This window comes from Andrographis paniculata, unplaced genomic scaffold, assembly GCF_009805555.1.
Source record: "Andrographis paniculata isolate CXL003 unplaced genomic scaffold, ASM980555v1 Contig15END, whole genome shotgun sequence".
NCBI classification, from domain to species: Eukaryota; Viridiplantae; Streptophyta; class Magnoliopsida; order Lamiales; family Acanthaceae; genus Andrographis; species Andrographis paniculata.
Window position 1 is genome coordinate 693451 of NW_026137435.1, and position 21322 is coordinate 714772.

Consider the following 21322-nt stretch of genomic DNA (forward strand, 5'->3'; position numbering starts at 1 on the left):
AATCGATATGATAGTAACATATTCAGGATTATTTATCTTTTTCTTTTTATGTAGAATTAAATAATACTAATAGTATTAATACTAAAAATATTTTTTTCTTTTATTAATAGCTTAGTATTGGTTCTATCATCAAACAAAGGATATTTTAGAAAGAAAAGTAATAATACAATAATTTATTAAAGTAAATATTATATTAAAATAATTATATAATCAATTAAAATAATATTATGTACTACAATTCTATCACACAAATTAAACACGCTCTGTATATGGTATCATAAATAAAATATTATTTCCTACCCACAACAAAATATTTTTTTTTATTTTAGTCCGTCTCAATAACAAAGTATTCATTTTTTTTTAATAACTGAACTATCTACTAACATTACAAATATCCTTACAATTTACAATATATTATACAAATATCATTACATTTATATCACACAATAGTAATAAGGTTATTTTAGTCATTTTTACTTTATTTCTATTACATCCCAATATAATACTAAAATTTCTAAAACTCCGTACAAAAAACAAACGGATACTTAGTTATGGGACGGAGGGAGTACTATTAATTAAATAAATTTTTTCAAACCCAACTTACTACTTAAATCTTCCCCAACTCGTCTATTGTTTAGGTTGGTTTGTTATTTATTTCAATTTTTTTTTTTTTTTTTTGCTCAATTCATATAATTTTCAATAACAATATTTCTTCATTTTACAGATATTATGTCAGTGTTACTGTAAATGTAAATACGATAATTTATAAGGAGTATAATTAATAAATAATTTAAAATATATTAGTAAAATTAATTACAATATAATACAAATAATTACTCTCTCATCCCATATCTATCTATATTGGATTTTTGCATGGAGTTTTAAAAATATTAGTATTATATTATGATATAATAGAAATAAAGGTAACAAAATTAAACGAATCTTATTAGTATTGTATGATATAAAAGTATGACATTTGTGTAATATATTGTAAATTGTAAATGTATTTATAATGTCAATTAGATAATATAATTACTAAAAGAATAAATGGATAGACTGTTAAATGACGGAGGGAGTATATATTAGAGTTAAATAACTAATTAGTCTAATAAATTTTTTTAAAAAAAATTATAAATTATAAAATTTAAAATATTATTAAAAATAATTCTTTTTCATAAAAAGAAAATGACATAATATGTGAGACAGAAAAAAATAGAAAGTATAACATTATATATATATATAGAACAAAGAGTACTTTATTTGTCACATTTCAATTGATTTTTCTGTTATCTCATTTCAATCATCACGTTCTTATTTTTTTATAAAATTTATTAAATTAAAACATATTTAATATATATAAATTAACTTAATTAATTTTATAAATATAATATCATACATCATGTATGACTCATTCAAAACTCTTATTTCTATTTATCTCTTCAATAAATAAATATTTGTATCCATATTTAATATTTTTATTTTTATAAAATTAGTTTATCTTAATTATAAATAAATAAATATAGATTTTATTTATTTATATTATTTAAAATTTATTCTCTACAAAATAATATTTATATCTTATATATTTTATTGAGATATCATATTTAAAATATTTAAACACATATTTTAAAATTATTTTAATAATGTATATAGTAATTCTTATTTTACCAACAATAATACTCATGTAAAAATACAATACTAAAATATTATAAATCATTATTATTAACTAGTTAAATTTTATTATCTTAAATACTATGTTTCAAATCAAATGAATCATTTATCACAAAATATTATACTATTAAAATAATATTTAAAAAAATAATGAACTATTTCGTTAGGGACATGGTATTTTAAGTAAAGTAAATTAGTAAATTATTAATAATAATTTATAATTTTTTATTTTTTATATGAGTAATATTATTGGTATTTTTCAAAATATTTTTAGGATTATAACTCAATAAAATATATGCAATAATTGATATCATTTTGTAGATAATAAAATTTTATATAATACAAATAAATTAAATATATATTTATATATTTATAATTAACTTAAAACTAATTTTATAGATAAAAAATATTTGTTTATTGAAGATAAATATAAAAATAAAGAAGTTTTGAGTGAACTCTAAGTTAAAAATTTAATTAAATTAATTTATATTTGTTAAATATATTTAAAATAAATAAATTTACTAAAAATATAAAAAAATAATATTTTATTAGACGAACAAAAAAGGACTGGACTGAGGGAGTACTATAAAATAGACACTTATTATTATTAAATTATATAACATTTCAGTAAAAATGCACAAACCACCCTATGATTTATTTATTGCGTGAAATTCTTTATGTTAATGTAAAATTTGCACGAAAGACCTTCCTTATCCAAAATTGATATTTGGTTCTGAATAAAGACATAAGTTACCCAAATTTTATACAAATAAAAAAATAAAATATCTTAAATATTTTTTGAATAAAATAAATAAATAAATAATTGATTAATCCTTTATTTTATAGTTTTTGAAACAAATGGTTATCTATTTTTATAAAACTATAAAATTAAATAATTGTTCAATTATTCATTTATTTATTTTATTCAAAAAAATTATTTAAAATATTTTTTTTGTTTGTATAAAATTTACGTAATTTAGGTATTTATTAATAACCAAATATCAGTTTTAAACAAGTAAAGTATTTCGTGCAAACTTTACAATAACATAAGGGAGTTTCACGCAATAAATAGAATATAGGATGTTTCGTGTATTTTTATTAAAACAAAAAAGAGTGTGATATAATTTACCCTTATTATTATTATTATTACTCCTTCTATCTAGGCTATTATGTCCCTTTAATGTAGGCATAAAAATTTTAAAAAATATATAATTAGTAAATTATTAAAAATATATTAATGAAAATAATTATAAATTAAAATTAAATAATTAACTAATTTAATTAAAATTTAAAAAATTATAAATTAAAAATTTTAAAATAAAATTAAATTGTATAATTTTTTTCTAGAAAATGTAAGCTTATTATTTGTGCGCATTTGAGTACGCGGACTTCAAGTGGCAAAAGGCGTTGACATACTGACCAATCAGACAAAACGTGGGCAGCTAAAAGAATGCAGCGCCTATAGTTGACTCGTTGACTTTACATAACAGATGACCAAACCGGGTTTGTACTGTTATTTTATTTTATTATTTTTGTTGATTTTGAATAAAGAAAGTATATATATTTTATTTAGAAAATAACAAAAGTTAAATTTTAAAAAATAAAAAATTTGTTTACTGTGTTTAGTCAGTAATTTTCGTTTTAATTTTTTATTTAAATAATATTTTGTAAGATAAAATATTTTTTTATTATTCACAATGTTAAATAATAAAAATAATTTCTAAGTGAACCAAACCTTATGGTTTGGTTTTGCAATTTTATTTTGAATAATATTAGTTATAATACATTTTTGATGCAATATTTTGCTAAATAAAATAAAATAAAATAATACTCTCCATTCGAAATTTTTTTATATCATTTTGTCTCCATACAAATACTAAAATATAATACTTTTTTTTTTCTCAAGTCAAAGTATTTTTTTTTACCATTTTTATTCGTTTTATTCAAAAAATATCACTTTTCTATTTTAGTAAAAATAATCATATACTAATATCAAAATATATTTTATTTTTACGTGAATTACAAATATAATATTACACGAATAATTAATTTATATATAAAATCAAAGAGCAAAAATATCAAAACTTCTTACACATTTTCACTAATCAATAGTATTATTTTTTAATTTACTAGAAAATTTTGAATAATTTGAAGTGGGACAAAAGAAGTACTATATTGTATTTGTATTATATTCTCGATTTCCTTTTGGTTTGTTTCTAGTTTGTTCATGTTCTTTTTCCCATCCATTCAATTTTAATTTGTGGACTATTCCATGATTTTTTTATTTTTTATTTTTTAACTTCAAAATTATTAATATATATATATAATATAAAAAATATTATAAATAAACAAACCACCACAAATAATATTAGATCTTAAAAAAAAAAAGTTAGATTAAAGTTATAGTAAATATATTTCTGATACATTTATATACATTTTAAATGCCAAAAACCAACCCTACCCTTTATTTTTATTTTTCCTTCAAGAAATATTAGACAAGTAGGCTATTATATATTACACATACTATAATATAAAAATGTAAAATATTATACTCCCTTCGTCCCAGAACTGGGTTATGTTTAACATAGTGGGTAAAAAATATAGATAAAAGATTTTTTTACCCTTGTGAATATATTAGTGTAAATAGTAGTGATAATTGTATATTAATAATAAAAAAATATATAATTATTTATGAAAATGAGACTATTGTTTTCGAACAGACAAAAATGGTAAACAAGACTATTGTATTGGAACGGAGGGAGTATATAAAATTTATTGTGTACCAACATTAACATATGTAAACTATATATGCAATAAACTTCACGTAGTATATTATATTTTATATATTTAAATTAAAAGAGAGGTAATATATATTTCCTCCGTTCCTTAACAATCTATCAAATTTTCCATTTTGGTCCATCCCATAATAAAGTATTCATTTTTTTAGTAATTGTATTATTTACCTAATATTACAAATATTCTTTCAATTTACAATATATTACACAAATGTCATTACCTTTATATCATACAATACTAATATGATTAATTTAGTCTTTTTACCTTTATTTCTAAATTTATCCCAATATAATACTAATATTTCTAAAATTCCGTAAAAAAACAAATGAATATATAGATATGAGAAGGATGAGTATTTCATTGCATAAAACATCATATATAAAATTATCACATAATTTACCAATTATAACCAAAATCATGTACAAGATCCCTTTCTTTTTACAAATTAGAAGCGTTATCTTCGTTTTTCATAATGAATACTTGTGTGTTTGTTTGGCAGCTTAGATTTTGGGTTTGAGATCAATTTAAATAGTAAAAATTTTGAATTTAAATAATTATATAAAGTGATATAAATAAGTATTGATATAATTTTTTTAACGAGATTTTTTGTTTTTTTTTTTTACTGGTATATACATACGTAGATGAGAGAGATGCATGTATCTAGGAGTTGGTCAGTATAGTCAATTTCATATTCCATATTATATATTGTATTAAATTTTTTTGTATGGTATTTTGTCATTATCATACCATACTAAAAATTCGATACGATAGATATATATACCATAAGTACCAAAAAAAAAAAGTACCGTGTGATAATTTAATATAAATATTTATATGTATCGAATATAAAATATAAAATAATATACAGTATTTTTGGTATATGCTGATCAAATACCGAATTATTTCGATTGTTGGTATATAAAGAAAATATCAATTTATTTATTTTTACGGTACCGGAAGAGTTCGATACGGTATCATATATACCTTACCAAAACTTCAATATTATTAATATTTTATTTCTATGCAATATGTGTGGTATTTTCGTATTTTTTTTCCACACCTAAATATTGACAAAGTGAAGTTTGTCAACACCTCTTAAAATAAGAAAATTATTCCCACAAAAACAAAAACAAATTGCAGATTCCGACAGCTGAAACCTAATTATTATACCAGAAATTAATCTAACTGCTGACCAATTCAAGATACCAAAAATGTCAACTTCATATCCCAATCCCCCTCTTTAATTAGAAACCCTAATTTCATATCTCATCTGTCCCTCCCACCCCACCCAACCCCCACCAATGGGGAAGCCACCTTCTTCATCCCAAACCCAAACCCAAACCCAAACCCGAACCCATTTCAGCCATCCACACCCCCTGAAGCTCATCTCCTCCCCCAATTCCCAAACCCTAATTTCATCAGTCTGTGCAGGATGCAAGAAGAACTCATCTGGCCCGATCTACATCTGCACCATTTGCACAACCTTCTTTCTCCACAAGAACTGCTTCGACATGCCCAAGAAGATCACCCACCCTTTCCACAAGGCTCATCCTTTCTTCCTCTTGCCCGACCCGGCCTACGCCGAAGGGATCTTCAGCTGTGATGCCTGTCGGGAGCCTGGCAGTGGCTTCTCCTACCACTGCAAACCTTGCGGCATCGATCTGCATATACTTTGCGCCGCAATGCCGCTCTCGGTTTCGCATGCCTGTCACGTGCATGAGCTTCATCTTGCTTTTGAGAACCCTTATGGTAAGAATTATCAATGGTTGTTTGATTTGGTTTGAGGATTTATTAACCCTTAGCTTGTGGGGTAAGATTATTAGTTTTCTTGGCTTGCTTTTGGAAATGTTTGAGGTTTTTGGGTTATTGATTGTTAGGTTAATTTGTTGTGATTTTGGAAACTCTTGTGGTAGTAGAGATTAGTCTTTCTTGATCTTGCTTTTTAGAAACCCTAATGGTAGAGATTTGATTTCCTTGCTTTTGGTACAAAAGATTATTATTATTTTTTTCTAGATTTTGAAAACCCTTTTTTAATATTAACCCACGTCTGTAATATCTGAAGCTTCAGATTTGATCTCGAAAATTCAGTGGTATTTTGGAATTTTCAAAACCAATGATGAATTTTACTCTCCGGACATCTTTCTAAAGCAAATTTGAAAATTTAAGAAAATAATTTCGAATATATTTTAAATTTCAAGATAATTTTTTAAAGATAAATTAATATTTTCTTATAGTGAAAACAAAAAGAAAGCAAAAAAGTCACCAATGGTTAGATCTCAAAAATTCTCTAAATAATATATATATATATATATATTAAATTTGACCATTATGCATTGCCTTCTTAAATTATTTTGTTTTCATACTATTTAGTCTCACTCTACCATAGTGGAATATATATATATATATATATTCATTTTTACCATTTTAATTTATTAATAAAAATATGTGTTTGTCCCGGATGGTCCGGTGGTGGTGTAGGAGTTGGATTTGTGATCGTGACACCTCAGGTCATATGTGTAAAAGTTAAATATATTTTGGTATTAATTTATAATTTATTTTTTTAAAACGTAGGACATTTTCTTTATGTTATATGACAACCAACGGCTATATTTTTCATTTATTTAAAATATTATCATAAAAATCTCATTCCATCCCGTGTTTACATCCTATTATTCCTATATATCGAACACCTATTTTTTTTATAATCCATTTTTCTACTATTCTCGAAACAATCCAAAACACTTCTAAAACATATCAGTATTAACAATCTTTTTCAACAGGTGGCAAGGCTTATAGCTGTGATATATGCAAGAACGAGGGTTCAAGCAATACATGGCTTTATAGGTGCAATTCTTGTGAATTCGATGCTCACTTAAACTGCACAAGAACACTTCAATCTCCTCACCCACAAATCAGCAAAAACTTCGATGCTTTTCCCGCTCATGGGCCGACGCCGAGCCCCGAAATGTCATACTTTAGATCAGCTCCGCAGCCTCATCAGGTCCCCAATGGCGCGCCGCATTTTGCGCCTCATCCTCATCAGCCAAACGTCTTTGCGAATCCAAACATCCCGGCCGCGGCAGCTTATGGAGTTCCCGTCGGAGGAGGACAGGTCGCGCAGCCGTTTGGAGCAAACAGGTATTACATATTTTTGCAGAATTTTAAAGTCGCATATTATTAATAATGAAATCAACGCATAGGTTTGTGTGTTGACTTGATCAAATCAGTATTATGCTAATTTGATTAAGTCAACGTATATAATGCAAACAATGCATAAATTACTATATGTGAAAATTCAATATACAATACATATTCTAACAACATATGATAATACAATATAGTACAGCACAATATAGTATTAATTTTCAGTACAATAAACATATATAAAACTGAAATACTCCCTCCATCCCTGTTCAAATGAGGAATTTGGGATTTTTACAATAGATTAAGAAATAATAGTATTTTATTAATTAGCAGAAGTGTGTAAGAGGTTTTGACATTTTTGCCCCATTAACTGTATGTAAAAAGAAATTGTATGTTTCTAATTTAGATAAAAATTAGATATTTTGGTATTAGTGTAGGATGATTTTTACTAAAATAGAAAAAAAATACTGCGGAGTGAGACGAACGAAAATGATAAAAAAAGTACTTTAAATTTAGACAGAGATAATACCATATATAAATTGCACAACACATATGCTTTCATTACACTGTGCTATATGTCTTGAATTTAGGGTGCTAATTGTGTCAAATCAACACTCTATTAATTTGACTCAGTTAGCACCTTAACTGCAACTAATCAAAGCCTTATAAATATGTATAATATAAACTCGATAGACTCAAATAATAATAACTTAATTTAATGTATAACCAAATAATAACGATATAATTTAGATAAACAAAGATTTAATCTAAATTATTATTAAACTAAATATTTAAAATATTTCAATCAGGGAATATGAAATGATCCTCCAAGCGATTCAACAAATGAACAACAACAATGCAGCAATGCTACAAGCCGTTATGGCCGGAGGTTACGGCGGCAATAGGGGGCCGCAATACGACCAGATGATGCAAATGATCGCCGCTTTTAATAATGGTGGCGTTGGCGCCACCGGCGGCGCGATGAACGCTTTCGGAAATGGTACTGGCCAATTGCTGCAAAGCTTGATGAGCAGCGGCGGCGGCGGAGCTTTTGATGTTTTGCAGAATTTGATCGGAGGAGGTGGTGGTGGTCTTGACTTCCTTGGTGGTGCATTTGGCTTAGGCTGAATATAATGTGTATATATATATATGTATGTGTGTTCTTTTCTAATTTAATTTGAATTTTGCAATTTGGTATGATTGAACAATTAAAGCTTTGGAAATGCTTTTGGATTGTAAAAATATATAAGTCATTCAAATTTATTCTCACTTTTCTGGTTATCATCCAAATTTATTTTTATTTTTTTTAGTAAAAAAATATCACTTTTATTTACCAAAAGAATAAAAATTTCTATTCTTACATATTTTTCTTAAAATCCGCGTCCGGTCAAATGAGCATACAATTGGATGACGGAGGGGGTAATAATTAATGTCAATTGATTATATGGAAATAAATTACTACTTTCATCCTCAATAAAGATTATTATTATTATTATTTTAAATATTAGTATTATATTGATTGTAATTAAAAAAATATATTTTTATATAATAAGTTTAATATAAAAATAATTATATTTGTGTAATAAATTATAAATAATAAGGGCATTTATTACGTTAGATAGATAGTAAAATTACTAAATTATGAAATGGCAACGAATGGCGTATTATTTTAATAATTTTGATGAAAAAAATTCAATATTTTAATAAAAATATAATTAATATGAATTTTATTTTTAAAGAAATAAAATTTTACATAATATAAAAAAATAATGATAAAAAATAAAAGTGCCTAACTTGGTGCCAATGTTGAGTATGTCAATTAAAAACATCTCTAGATTAAGATTATTAGGAATCCAAGGAAACAGCACAGTCGGCCAGGCCCAAGGCCCATATTCAAAAGAGGGCCCATATGGCCTATGATTTATATATGTGCTATTATTATTATATTTATTTATAAAATAGGTTTAAAATTTTTAAAATTTTAAATGAGGTATATAAATTTTTTTATTAAATTTATTTATTTTCTGTATAAATTATTTTGATATAGTTTGAAAATTTTATTTTTCAAGTTTCCTATCTTTTATAATTTTTATAATTCAATATAATAGTATAATTTTTTTTAAAAAAACATCATATTTATAAAAAATATATAAAAATCTAGTGAATATGTTCAAAATAACTTAAAATTAACATTTAAATTTTTTTCTTTTGTATATAAATATTTATTAATAAAGAAATTTCTGTTATTTTTGCTTATGTTTTAAATTTTTTATTATTCTTTGTTAAAATATTTAATTTTATCATTTTTTTAATTTTATAAAAAATATATTCTTTTTATTAGAAACTATTCGTGTTGAAAAATAATTTTAACTAAAATTTCAAAGTAAAATTAAAAATAAAAGTGATTTTATTTTCACTTTATATGTTTCATTTCCCTTTATTTACTAGGTATGCATATAATTTATCTTCTGTTATTTTATTTAAACTATAATAAATTAAACCGAAATGATTTTATTCAATAACATAAATATCACTCCAGCTAATAATGAATGAAGATTTTTGAAAAATAAATAAAACGTGCCTATTAGCATGTAACATCTGTGGATGAAATAAAAGCTAAAGATGGTTTAAATTTTTAAAAGAAATGACCAATGATTAAATTAAATTAAATTAAATTAAATGCAGTCATGCCTTATGCTATTATTGTAATAACTGAAGTCACGTTTATAATATAAATACATGTAAGAATCGTGAATTGCGGAGACATGTCCACTCACGCTTTTAAGTTTTTTAATTTTTATTTTTTTGTAGTTTGCTATTAACGCCATCTCCAACCCTCCACTCTATTTTTGCATTGCTGCAGTAAAAAAGTAAAAATGCGGTAATTTTAGTCCAAACCATAAACTTCAAGTTTTACTCTAAAAAGTATATTTCATATATATTCCTCTTTTATATTATTTTATGTAACTTTTCATATTTATAAATTACACTCCAACTTTAATTTATTTTTACATTAAATCCATACACATATAATTTATATTACTTTCCAACAGTAAAATCATATATCAATTTAGAAAATAAAATTATACATTATTTTTTTAAAAAATAAAATTATATTACTTTCCAAAAATTAAAATTATATCACTTTTAAAAAATAAAATTATACATTATTTTTCAAAAATAAAATAAAATTACATACAACTTTTTAAAAAAATTAAAATTACACAATACACCAAAAAAATACCAAAAATATAAAAAACACCACAAAAACTCCACTCAAAAAAGGAGTTGAGTAACAGTGTTACTCCAAAAATAGAACACTGTGCATATCTGCAAAAATGGGGGGGGGGAATTTGGGGTTGGGTTGGAGCCCCTCACTTCATTTTTTTGTTATGTTGGATACGAAATTTAAGGAATATTGATATTATATTGATAGTAGGTAAAAAGTATAGGTAAAAGACATTTTTGCTCTTGTGAGTGTATTACTATAAAAGACAGTGACAGTTGTGTAATAATAATAAAAGAATAAGAGTAATTATATAGTGATATGGTTATTTATGAAAATAAGACTATTGTTTTGGGACAGACAAAAATAAACAAGACTATTGTATTGAGACGGAGAGAGTAATATTTTATATAATATTTTGTGAATTCTGAATATCATATTGCACAATAATCGTCTCACCTAAAAGTTCAAACTATTAATAAATCACGCCATTAATTTATTTATCCACAAAACGGGAGTTCCAAAAATAACAATATAATCTAATAGCTAAAAATAAATATAAAACTAACTGATTAAAATATCTCAACAAATAATATTATCATTAATTATTTATTTTTTACAAGGTTCAAAATTATTTTCAAATTTTAAAAGTAATGAGACTTAGGACGTGTTATTTTGGAAGTGTGTTATATAGTCTATTTTTCTATTCAATTTATTATAAATTAAAAATTATGTATATTATATTTCTGTTGATGTAATTTTTCAACAAAAATAAAGTAAAATTCAAAGATATAGAAAATATCCTTAAACTTGATTAATTAGTGCCTGAGATTAGGAATCTCTAAACACTGTATGGTACAGAAAATAAACTGGAAAATAAAAGACTGAAATTTAAAGTGGTGATCCCAAATCTGACTTTGCTTTGTTGAAGTTGATTGAAGATGCCTTGCCAAATGACGATCCAAATCCTTAAATATTCTTTGAAGAAAACGTTCAGAACCGTCGTCTGGTCAGTTACCATAACCGTTGTTAACCGCCCCAAAAGTTCTCTTCTATTGACACGTGTGTCAACCGTTCTACTACGTCCGACCTTCAAAAAACCGTTCGCCAGTTGCAACTTCCTCTAACCGCCCCAGAACTGTTCTCTCACCCGACCTGCACATGCTACTTCACTTGGTCCGAACTTCGTATCACGTCCTGACCTCAATGCCCGACCTGCTTCTTCGCCCGACATCATTTGGGCCGACCTCCGCATCAGCCGCCCTCCGTCTTTGACCGACTTTAATTGGTCCGACCATGGACCAACCAAATGTGGTCCCGACCACGGACCAACCGACCGGCTCTATTTGCCTTATCTCTTTAGAAGGACAGACTGTCCTCTGGACAGACTTCCGCATCTGTCCGTACCTCTTCCTTGCCCGACCTTTCTCTTGACAAACCTTCGCGTCTGCCCGACTTCGTCTTTCACCCGATCTACGGTTTACCCGACTTGGGTACACCTTTTTTCAGACTCCGCCCGACCTTTCTTCCTTCCCGATCCTTGCATCTGTCCGATTGCACCCTACTTCTGGGTCATTTAACTTATATCCAGACCCGTCCAGAATCCCACTGCCATTATTTATTATTATTATTTTTTGTGCTTAACAATTTCTTTTTCATGTAAAATATTAAATACAATTATTTTTATCTATTAAAAAAAAAGAAAAAAAAAAGGGAAAAAGAAACTTGTACCCTCTTAGATTGAAGAAATCAAAGTTTGAGTGTTAGGTATACTTAAAGGTTGTGTTTGTTTGGAGAATTGGGTTTTAAATATATTATTCATTCCAATTTTTTTTTCAAAAATATTAAATTAAACATTTATTTTTTATTTTTTATATTATGCTAAAAATCAATTTTACATTCAAAACATCACTTCATACAACTATTTAAATTCAAAATATTTACTATTTAAATCTCAACTCAAAATCCAAACCCCAGACAAACACAACAAATCAATTTACATGCATTTAATTAATTTGCTCAAATTGTCTTTAAAAAATTTTAAAACTTTATATATAATTCAAAGGGATGTAATTTAATTATTACTATAAATTTTCCTTTATTTATTTATTTTTTTTTACCAATTCTTTAATCACTCACTCGTTAGAAGAAATCAAGTGGAGTAGGTGATAAGATATTACAATTATCTGTGACATAAATATTTATTTTAAGTTTTTAAACTAGGGTTTGTTTGTTCAGTGAGATTGTTGGATATAATTTTTTTTTATGTCAATTATAAAAAATTGTAGATAAAATATAAAAATAATAAATATGTATAGTGTATTAATATTTTTGAAAAAATTATATGAAAAAAATTTTGTAAAAAGAACAAACTCATAGGGATATATTTATTTATTTGGGTTTGATTTGAGAAGATTTAATTTTAATTTTATATTAAAATAATATTTTATTGGATGTCTTATTTTTTTTTTTTCAAAAACTACATTGTTAAAAGTTTAAAAGTTTTATAGTCAACAAATTCACCCCAACAGTATCATATCATCTCTTACGAGACAACTTTGACGTATAAATTAATTTTATCTGTAATTATATATTTATAATTATGTAAAATATTATAGTATATGATTATTTTTATTAAAAAAAATAAATAAAATATAAAAAAATGATTAAAAAATTGAATTGGAACAGTGGAACTACCATTTTATATTGTTCATAATCAATTTTTTCTTTTTCAATTTAATAAATACTCTATCTGTCCTACATAATTTGTCCATATTTTTTATTTTCGTCCGTCCCACATAACTTGTCCTTTCTATTTTTTGAAATATAATTATACACTTTAATCGCATTTTAAATTTTATATTTTATAATTTTCTTAATTTTAACTAAACTATTTACTTATCTTAATCTTGATCTATAATTATTTTTACTAAATAATAATTATTTTTACTAATACATTTCTTAATTACTTACTAATTATATTTTACCTAAATTCTCGTGTCTACGGTAATACACTCATATTACATGAGACGGAGGGAGTATGATCTTCATATATTAGTAAAATATTTTTACATTATAGCTAAAATTATACTCCATCATTCCACAAACTAATATCCTACTTTCCTATTTCAGAAGTCCAACAACTATTGTCCTATTTTTTTTTAAAACATAAATTTTACATTTTTACCATTCATTCATTTATTACTTTTAATCTCTACCATACAATTAAGGGCAAATTTGTCGATTCATAATAAAAAAACAATCACTTAAAAAATCGTGCAAAGGGAATAATAATACTACTGTATTATCAATTGTATTTCTATTCACCACTACATATGGTGTAAAGTGTGCTTCCATGGTATTATATCAAATAAGTGAGTCATTTTACTTGGAATAAACTTAATATTATAAATATAAATTTCATTATTATTCTTTACATCAAATTATGATTTAAAAAATATTTGAATAATAAATATTAATAAGAATAAATACTTATATATTTTTATTAATTTTATTATATTATAAATTTAAGATAAATAAAAAGTATTATATAATAAATAATGATTAATAATATACTGTATAGTATGTATATATATAAGTGCGTTTTATCCCTTCAATTATGTTACTCCCTCCATCGTTTCTGTCCGTTCTCACGTAGAAAATGATTATATACTTTAATTTTATTTTAAACTTTTTAATTTATTTTTTTTAAAATTTTAATTAAACTAATTGGTTATCTTTATTTTAATCTTAATTTATAATTATTTATATTATATGATAATTATTTTCACTAATACATTCTTAATTATCTACTAATTACATCCCTCCTAAAATACTATGTCTACAGTGTAGTAGCAGACACGGTATGTGGGACAGGAGAGTACTATTTTTTTTTTTTTTATATATCAATTAAATTTATGTATAATTTATTTTTGGCACACAATTGCAACTTTACCTCTGCAATTTTATTACCATAATTTTAATATATAATCAATTTATTATTATTTTTTTTATTTTTCGTATTATATTTTTATCAATTATTTGATAAATTTAATACAATAACATCATAATATTCTCAGGTGGAAGATTATATATTTCCATAAATAATTTTAGGGTGATTAATAATTAAAAAATAAATAAAATAAAAATAAAAAGTGAAACCTAATTTTGAATTAAGTGGACTCTATATGAGTGTGTTTGCTTTCAAAATTTTATCATTTTCAATGCACATTGTTCCTAATAATAATACATAAACTTTTTTTTTTTTCTCAAAAATATTTTTAAAATAACAAAAATAAATATTATAATAATGCTGTCATAGTTTTTAGTTAACAACAGAAATTCAAAAAAAAAAAAAAAATGCTTAAACACTTTAAAAAAAAAAAAAAAAAACGACAAATATATTTCTCAATAAAAATCCGAGAATGTTTCTAAGTATAAAATAAATATTGCGTGGGGATGACTCCCCGTTATGATTCACACTTATAGTGTCCTTTGATTTTCTTATGTTTATATTTAATTATACTGTCAAGATTGTTGATTGGTTGGGTGTGTCTGTGTTTTTTAAAAAATTGGTGAAAAATTTTACTATTTATTTTATTATTATTTTTAAAATATCAAATCAAATAATTATTATTTTTTTATTTTTATATTATACTCTCTCCGTCCCACATCTCATGTCTATCTTTTCATTTCCCTTCGTCCCACTTATTTTGTCACTGTCTTTTTTGAAAAGAATTATACACTTTAATTTTATTTTTAAAAAATTTGTTTATAATTTTTTTAATTCTAATTATATTAATCAGTTACCTTAATTTTAATGTATAATTATTTTTATTATATGATAATTATTTTCACTAATATATTTTTAATTATTTTCTAATTATATCTTTTTTAAATTCTTGTGTCTACTGTGAAATGGACAAAATATCCGGGACGGAGGAGATACTTAAATTTTATATTCAAAATATCAAATCAATTGTATTTATTTAATTACATCAAATATTAATTTAAAAATCTAAACATAAAAATCAATCCCCAAACCATATGCCTAAAGGTTTTTATTTCCGTTTTTTGTTTGAATATGTGATATATTATTGGAGTTTGTGTGATTGTAATTTCACTTAGATCTGAAAAAAAATATTAATTTAAATTTTAAATATATTTTGATATAATATTTTATAAAAAAAAAATAATACTATATTTTTATTAAAATAATAAAAAAAATAAGTAATATTAATTTCACTTATAAATTATATCCAAACACACCTGAGTAGGAGTTGAATTGACCACAAAGGAATGATTTTGCCCTATATAATATATACTGCCTCCATCCCAACAAATTTGTCTTATTTTTTTATTTTTGTTTGTTTCAAAACAATTGTCTTATTTCCTTATTTAGTACCCGTGGTCCCTACTTTATAAACAAATTATTCATATTTTTTCATACTACCCATAATTATTACTCTAACATACTCTTTAAAATCCTTCAAAAAGTAAAGACATTTTAGTCATTTACATTTTATTTTATACCTACTTTTAATTAAATACTACTCCCTCAATCCCAGATACCATGTCCACGTTGCCGTTTCTGTCCGTCCCACATACCATCCTTTTTTGGAAAATGATTACACACTTTAATCTCATTTTAAATTTTTAAATTTTTTTTAATTTTAATTAAACTAATTAGTTATCTTAATCTTAATTTATAATTATTTATATTATAGGATAATTATTTTTACTGATAAATTCTCAATTATCTACTAATTACACCCCTCCTAAAACACCGTGTCTACAGTGTAGCAGACACGGTATCTGAGACGGACGGAGGGATTATATTATTCAAAGAGTAAAAGAAAGCCATCAAATTGGGGCAATGGACTACACCTATATTCTAGTATTAATTTTGCTAGACTTTCAAATTAACATTTTTCCAAAATTTTGAATAATAATAATAATAATAATAATAATGTGAGACCATTTCTTTGCTTAAGTAATTCAACGTGTGTTGCCGTACAAAACCATTTCTAAGAGTGAGTCAACCTTGAACTTAAGACATATTTTAATTCAATATGTTTGACATGCAAAGCTCTTCAACTACCTCTGTTGTTTACTTATACTTTTTTTAGAAATTAAAAAAAAAAATAATAATTATATTTAATAGTATGAACAAAACAATATTTATTTGATGAAATATTTTATTAAAAATAAATTAGGCTAAAATTTATTTATTATTAATAAATAATACCAAAACTTTCAAAAGTTTATGAATTTGTTCATCCAATATTTTTTTGATAATACAATTCTCAATTAATATTAATAAAAATAACAAATATATTTATATAATTTATTTTTTCATAAAAATTAACAATTCAATATAAAATATTATGTTTTACATTATCGACACAAATTTTCACAGTTCAATACTTTAAACACAAACACTAAACAAACAAATCCAATGTATAAACAAAGTCTATATTTGGAAGTTTTTATGCTTTCGATTTATATATCAGTTTCTTTTAAAATCTTTCTAATGTGGAAATATTGTATATACAAGAGGGTGTGTTTGTTTGGGAATTGGATTTTAAATACACTATTCATTTCATTTTTTTTTTCCAAAAAACATCAAATCAAACACCTATTTTTTATTTTTTATATTATTCTAAAAATCAATTTTACAGTCAAAACATCACGTCAACACCTATTTATTTATATCACATCATACAACTATTCAAATTTAAAATTTTTACTATTCAAATCCCAACTCAAAATCCAAACCCCAAACAAACACACACTTATAATCTTATATTTTTATTTCTTTCTACATGGCCTTGGCGTTCCTAAAGTTGTATAAATTTTTATAATCTTATATTTTTATTTTGTTTGGAAGTTTTTGTAAAATTTTTATTTATTTATAATTATTACATCTATTTTTTTTTAAAAAAAAATTAAACATTTATTTCTTATATTATATTAAATATAATTTTATATTTTAAATATTATGTCAAAATCTCTATGCATTATATTAATATAATTATTTAAATTCAAATTTTATTATTTAAAATTTAAAACACAAATGTGTGTTTGTTTGAGGGTTTGAATTTTGAGTTGAGATTTGAATAGTAAAAATTTTGAATTTGAATAGTTGTATGATGTGATATAAATAGGTGTTGATTTGATATTTTGAATGTAAAATTGATTTTTAGTATAATATAAAAAATAAAAAATAGGTGTTTGATTTGATATTTTTGGAGGAAAAAAATAGAATAAATAGTGGAAATCCAAACAAACACACCCTACTGTAAATGATATTCATGTATCATCTCACTACTAACTACTCCCATCTCACCATCTTTATCACCTACCTTTGTTTCTTTTCTATAATAATAATATAAATCATAAAATAATAGTATATTATTTAAAAGTTTGATTTATTTTATTAATTCATGCCAATACTTTATCCATTTCGGAACAAGAGAGTACTCGAACTCGAGACCTATGACTTTAATATTATGTCGGATCTTCAAAATGATCGCCTCACCTAAAAATTTATTAATATATTTATCCGCAAACGAAAGTTTCCAACACGTCCGTTCAGATGCATGTAGAGGTATGCGAATAAATTTAAAAATATATTTATATATTATGATTAATATAAATTAATTTTATAAAAACTTGAAAGGTTTAAATGTATCTAAAAATATTTATTTATTAAAGAAAAAACAAATACAAAGATTTTGAGAGTCCTACTGGCAATATATTATGAATTTAAATAAATTCATTTCTATGTGTTAAATATATTTTATTTGATACTCCATTCGTCCACACAATAAGTATACATTTATTTTTAGCATGGAGTTTAAAAAATAATAGTATTTTAAATATAGTTGGTAGATAAAAGTAGTGTAATGACATTTTTGCCCATACTTTTTGGTATAAAAGTAATAATGTGATGTAAAGTAATGGTATTTGTGAAAAAAGTGTGGTATTTAATGAAATAGTTACTTTGTAATTGGACGTCCCAAAATAGAAATATGTACACTTTGTAACTGGACGAAAGGAGTATATTTTAAAAGAATAAATGTGTTCATTGTTTTGAAATAATAAAATGATAAAGGTTTTAAGTAGGTCCTGTATGATTTTATATGTTATGTAATTAATTTAATTTAATTTATATTTATTAACTATGTTTTAAGTTAGTAAATTTTATCCAAAATAAAAATTTATTCATTGTTATGGAATAGAGAAAAATAAGAAATATATCAATTAAGATACGAAAAATAAAGTTCTATTTAACAATTTGTATCAAAACTATACAAATAAAAATTTATGATAAGTATTTCATATATATGTGGAATATTATATTTTTTAAAACAAAAATATTATTTTATTTTAAGAAATAATATACTGCTTTTCTATTTTTATTAGCATAAGTATAATATATACATACACCTACATAATATATACTCTCTGCATTCATTTGACGGAAAAACAGTTATTTTTGGTGTGGATATTAATATAGTACTCCCTCCGTCGACTCATAAAGTATACAATTATTTTTGGCACGGTGTTTAAGAAATAATAGTATTTTAATTAAGTTAAAAGTAGTGTAATGACATTTTTGCTCTTGCTTTTTAGTGTATAGTAATGATGTGACGTAAAATAAGGATATTTATGGAAAAAAGTAAGGTATTTAATGAAATATTTACTTTGTAATTGGACATCCCAAAATAAAAATATGTATATTTTTTAACTTGACAGAGGGAGTAGTATTTTAATAGTAATTGATGTTATTTTATTTTAAATGACTATTTTACTCTTATAAATTTATTAGTAATGAATTAATATATGTGTAAAAAAATATAATTGATATAGTATTTATAATATGTAGTGGAATAGATATTCACCAAATAAGAAAATGTAACTCTCTGGCAGTGAACAACTAAAAATAAAAAATGCAATTCATTTTTTAAAAAATTAATAATTCAATATAAAATATATTATTTTTTATATTATTGAAAATCTTATTTAAATCTAACATAAAAATATATATATATATATAAATTAAAAATACAAAACAAAACATACACAAAACACCATATTTATAATTTGAAGTCCAAGTAGTAATTAATACTTCATTTGGACTTTATGGTTTAATTCAATTGGTAAAGCCCATTGACTAATGCGACATTATTTAACCACTAAAAGCGTGTTTTACAAGTCCAACAATCCCAAATAAATAAATAAATCAAAGACATATAAAATTCTGAAAATCAAATCAAATCAAATCAAATAAATGTAAAATGAAGAAGATAAAGGGCCCCAAAAATCTTGCAAGAGGTGGACTGCCGTGTTTTTATTTAAATATTTATTTTTATTTTTATTTTTATTTCTTTTACTATATTAAAATTTATTGGTTTGTTTGTTTGAAAAATTTTACCAAAATTTTACTATTCATCTAAAATTTTCCTCCAAAAACGTTAAATCAAACACCTATTTTTTATTTTTTATATTACACTAAAAATTAATTTTACATTCAAAACATCACATCAACACCTATTTATATCACATTATACAACTGTTCAAACCCAAAATTTTTATTATTCAAATCTCAACTTAAAATCCAAACCCCAAACAAACACACCCAAATACATACTCCTTCGGTTTCTTTTTTGAAAAAAAAAATACTTTAATACATTTTAATTTATTGTTTTGATTTATAATATATTATACAAAAGTAAGTAAAAATTTCTTAAATTTTTGTATTTTTTATTATAAAATAATAACAATTATTAGCCGTTGTTATTAAAATTCAAGATAAGTTGGACTTACAATTGTATGATAGAGAAATTATTTTATTAAAATTTAATTTTACATCTAAAATTTAAACCAATACATATTTATATCAATTAAACAGTTATTTTAATTCAAAATTTTATTATTCAAAAACAAAATCAAACAAACCTATATATTTATACATTACTTCGTTTGTGTGACTTGAAACATATACATTTTGCAATTTTTATCCTACTAAATGCAAAATATACAATTTTCTTTTTTAATAAGTTTAACTACACCATACATTATAAATTTCTTTAAATTTATATTTATATATATATATCAATACTATCACATCAAATTATACAACAAAAAAAAAAAAACCTTAATTGGCACATATTTAATTTTAATAAATTATATTCACTTAAAATATGTTTAAAAAATATAAATTAAATTAATTAACTCTATAACATATAATATTACATATCATATATAATCAATTCAAAACTTTTGTATTTCTATCTCTTCTCCCAGTGAACAAAAATATATATATATATTTATCTATATTTAAAAATTTTCTTATTTTGTATAATATTAAGTTATGTTAATCATAAATAAATTTTTTTTTATATTTTTATTATATAAAAAATTATTTATGTAAAATAATATTCATAAATAATTTTTTGTTTTTTTCACTTAGCGCAAATA

At 23.5% G+C, this 21322-nt stretch overlaps 1 protein-coding gene across 1 annotated transcript; it reads left to right on the forward strand.

Annotated features, from left to right (window-relative positions):
* Positions 1 to 5755: 5755 nt before the first annotated feature.
* Positions 5756 to 8892, forward strand: LOC127262444 (uncharacterized). The gene is made up of 3 exons (XM_051291124.1): positions 5756 to 6216; positions 7248 to 7605; positions 8421 to 8892. Exons 1-3 carry the CDS (start codon positions 5769 to 5771, stop codon positions 8737 to 8739), a joined length of 1125 nt encoding a protein of 374 aa, XP_051147081.1. The 5' UTR covers positions 5756 to 5768; the 3' UTR covers positions 8740 to 8892.
* The last annotated feature ends 12430 nt before the right edge of the window (positions 8893 to 21322 follow it).

Bases quoted from the DNA above. Each gene is read 5' to 3' on its own strand.
- LOC127262444 (XM_051291124.1), top strand. From the start codon at position 5,769: ATGGGGAAGCCACCTTCTTCATCCCAAACCCAAACCCAAACCCAAACC. The intron at 6,217-7,247 runs GTAAGAATTATC...CTTTTTCAACAG, and splicing joins TGCTTTTGAGAACCCTTATG to GTGGCAAGGCTTATAGCTGT. The intron at 7,606-8,420 runs GTATTACATATT...TATTTCAATCAG, and splicing joins CAGCCGTTTGGAGCAAACAG to GGAATATGAAATGATCCTCC.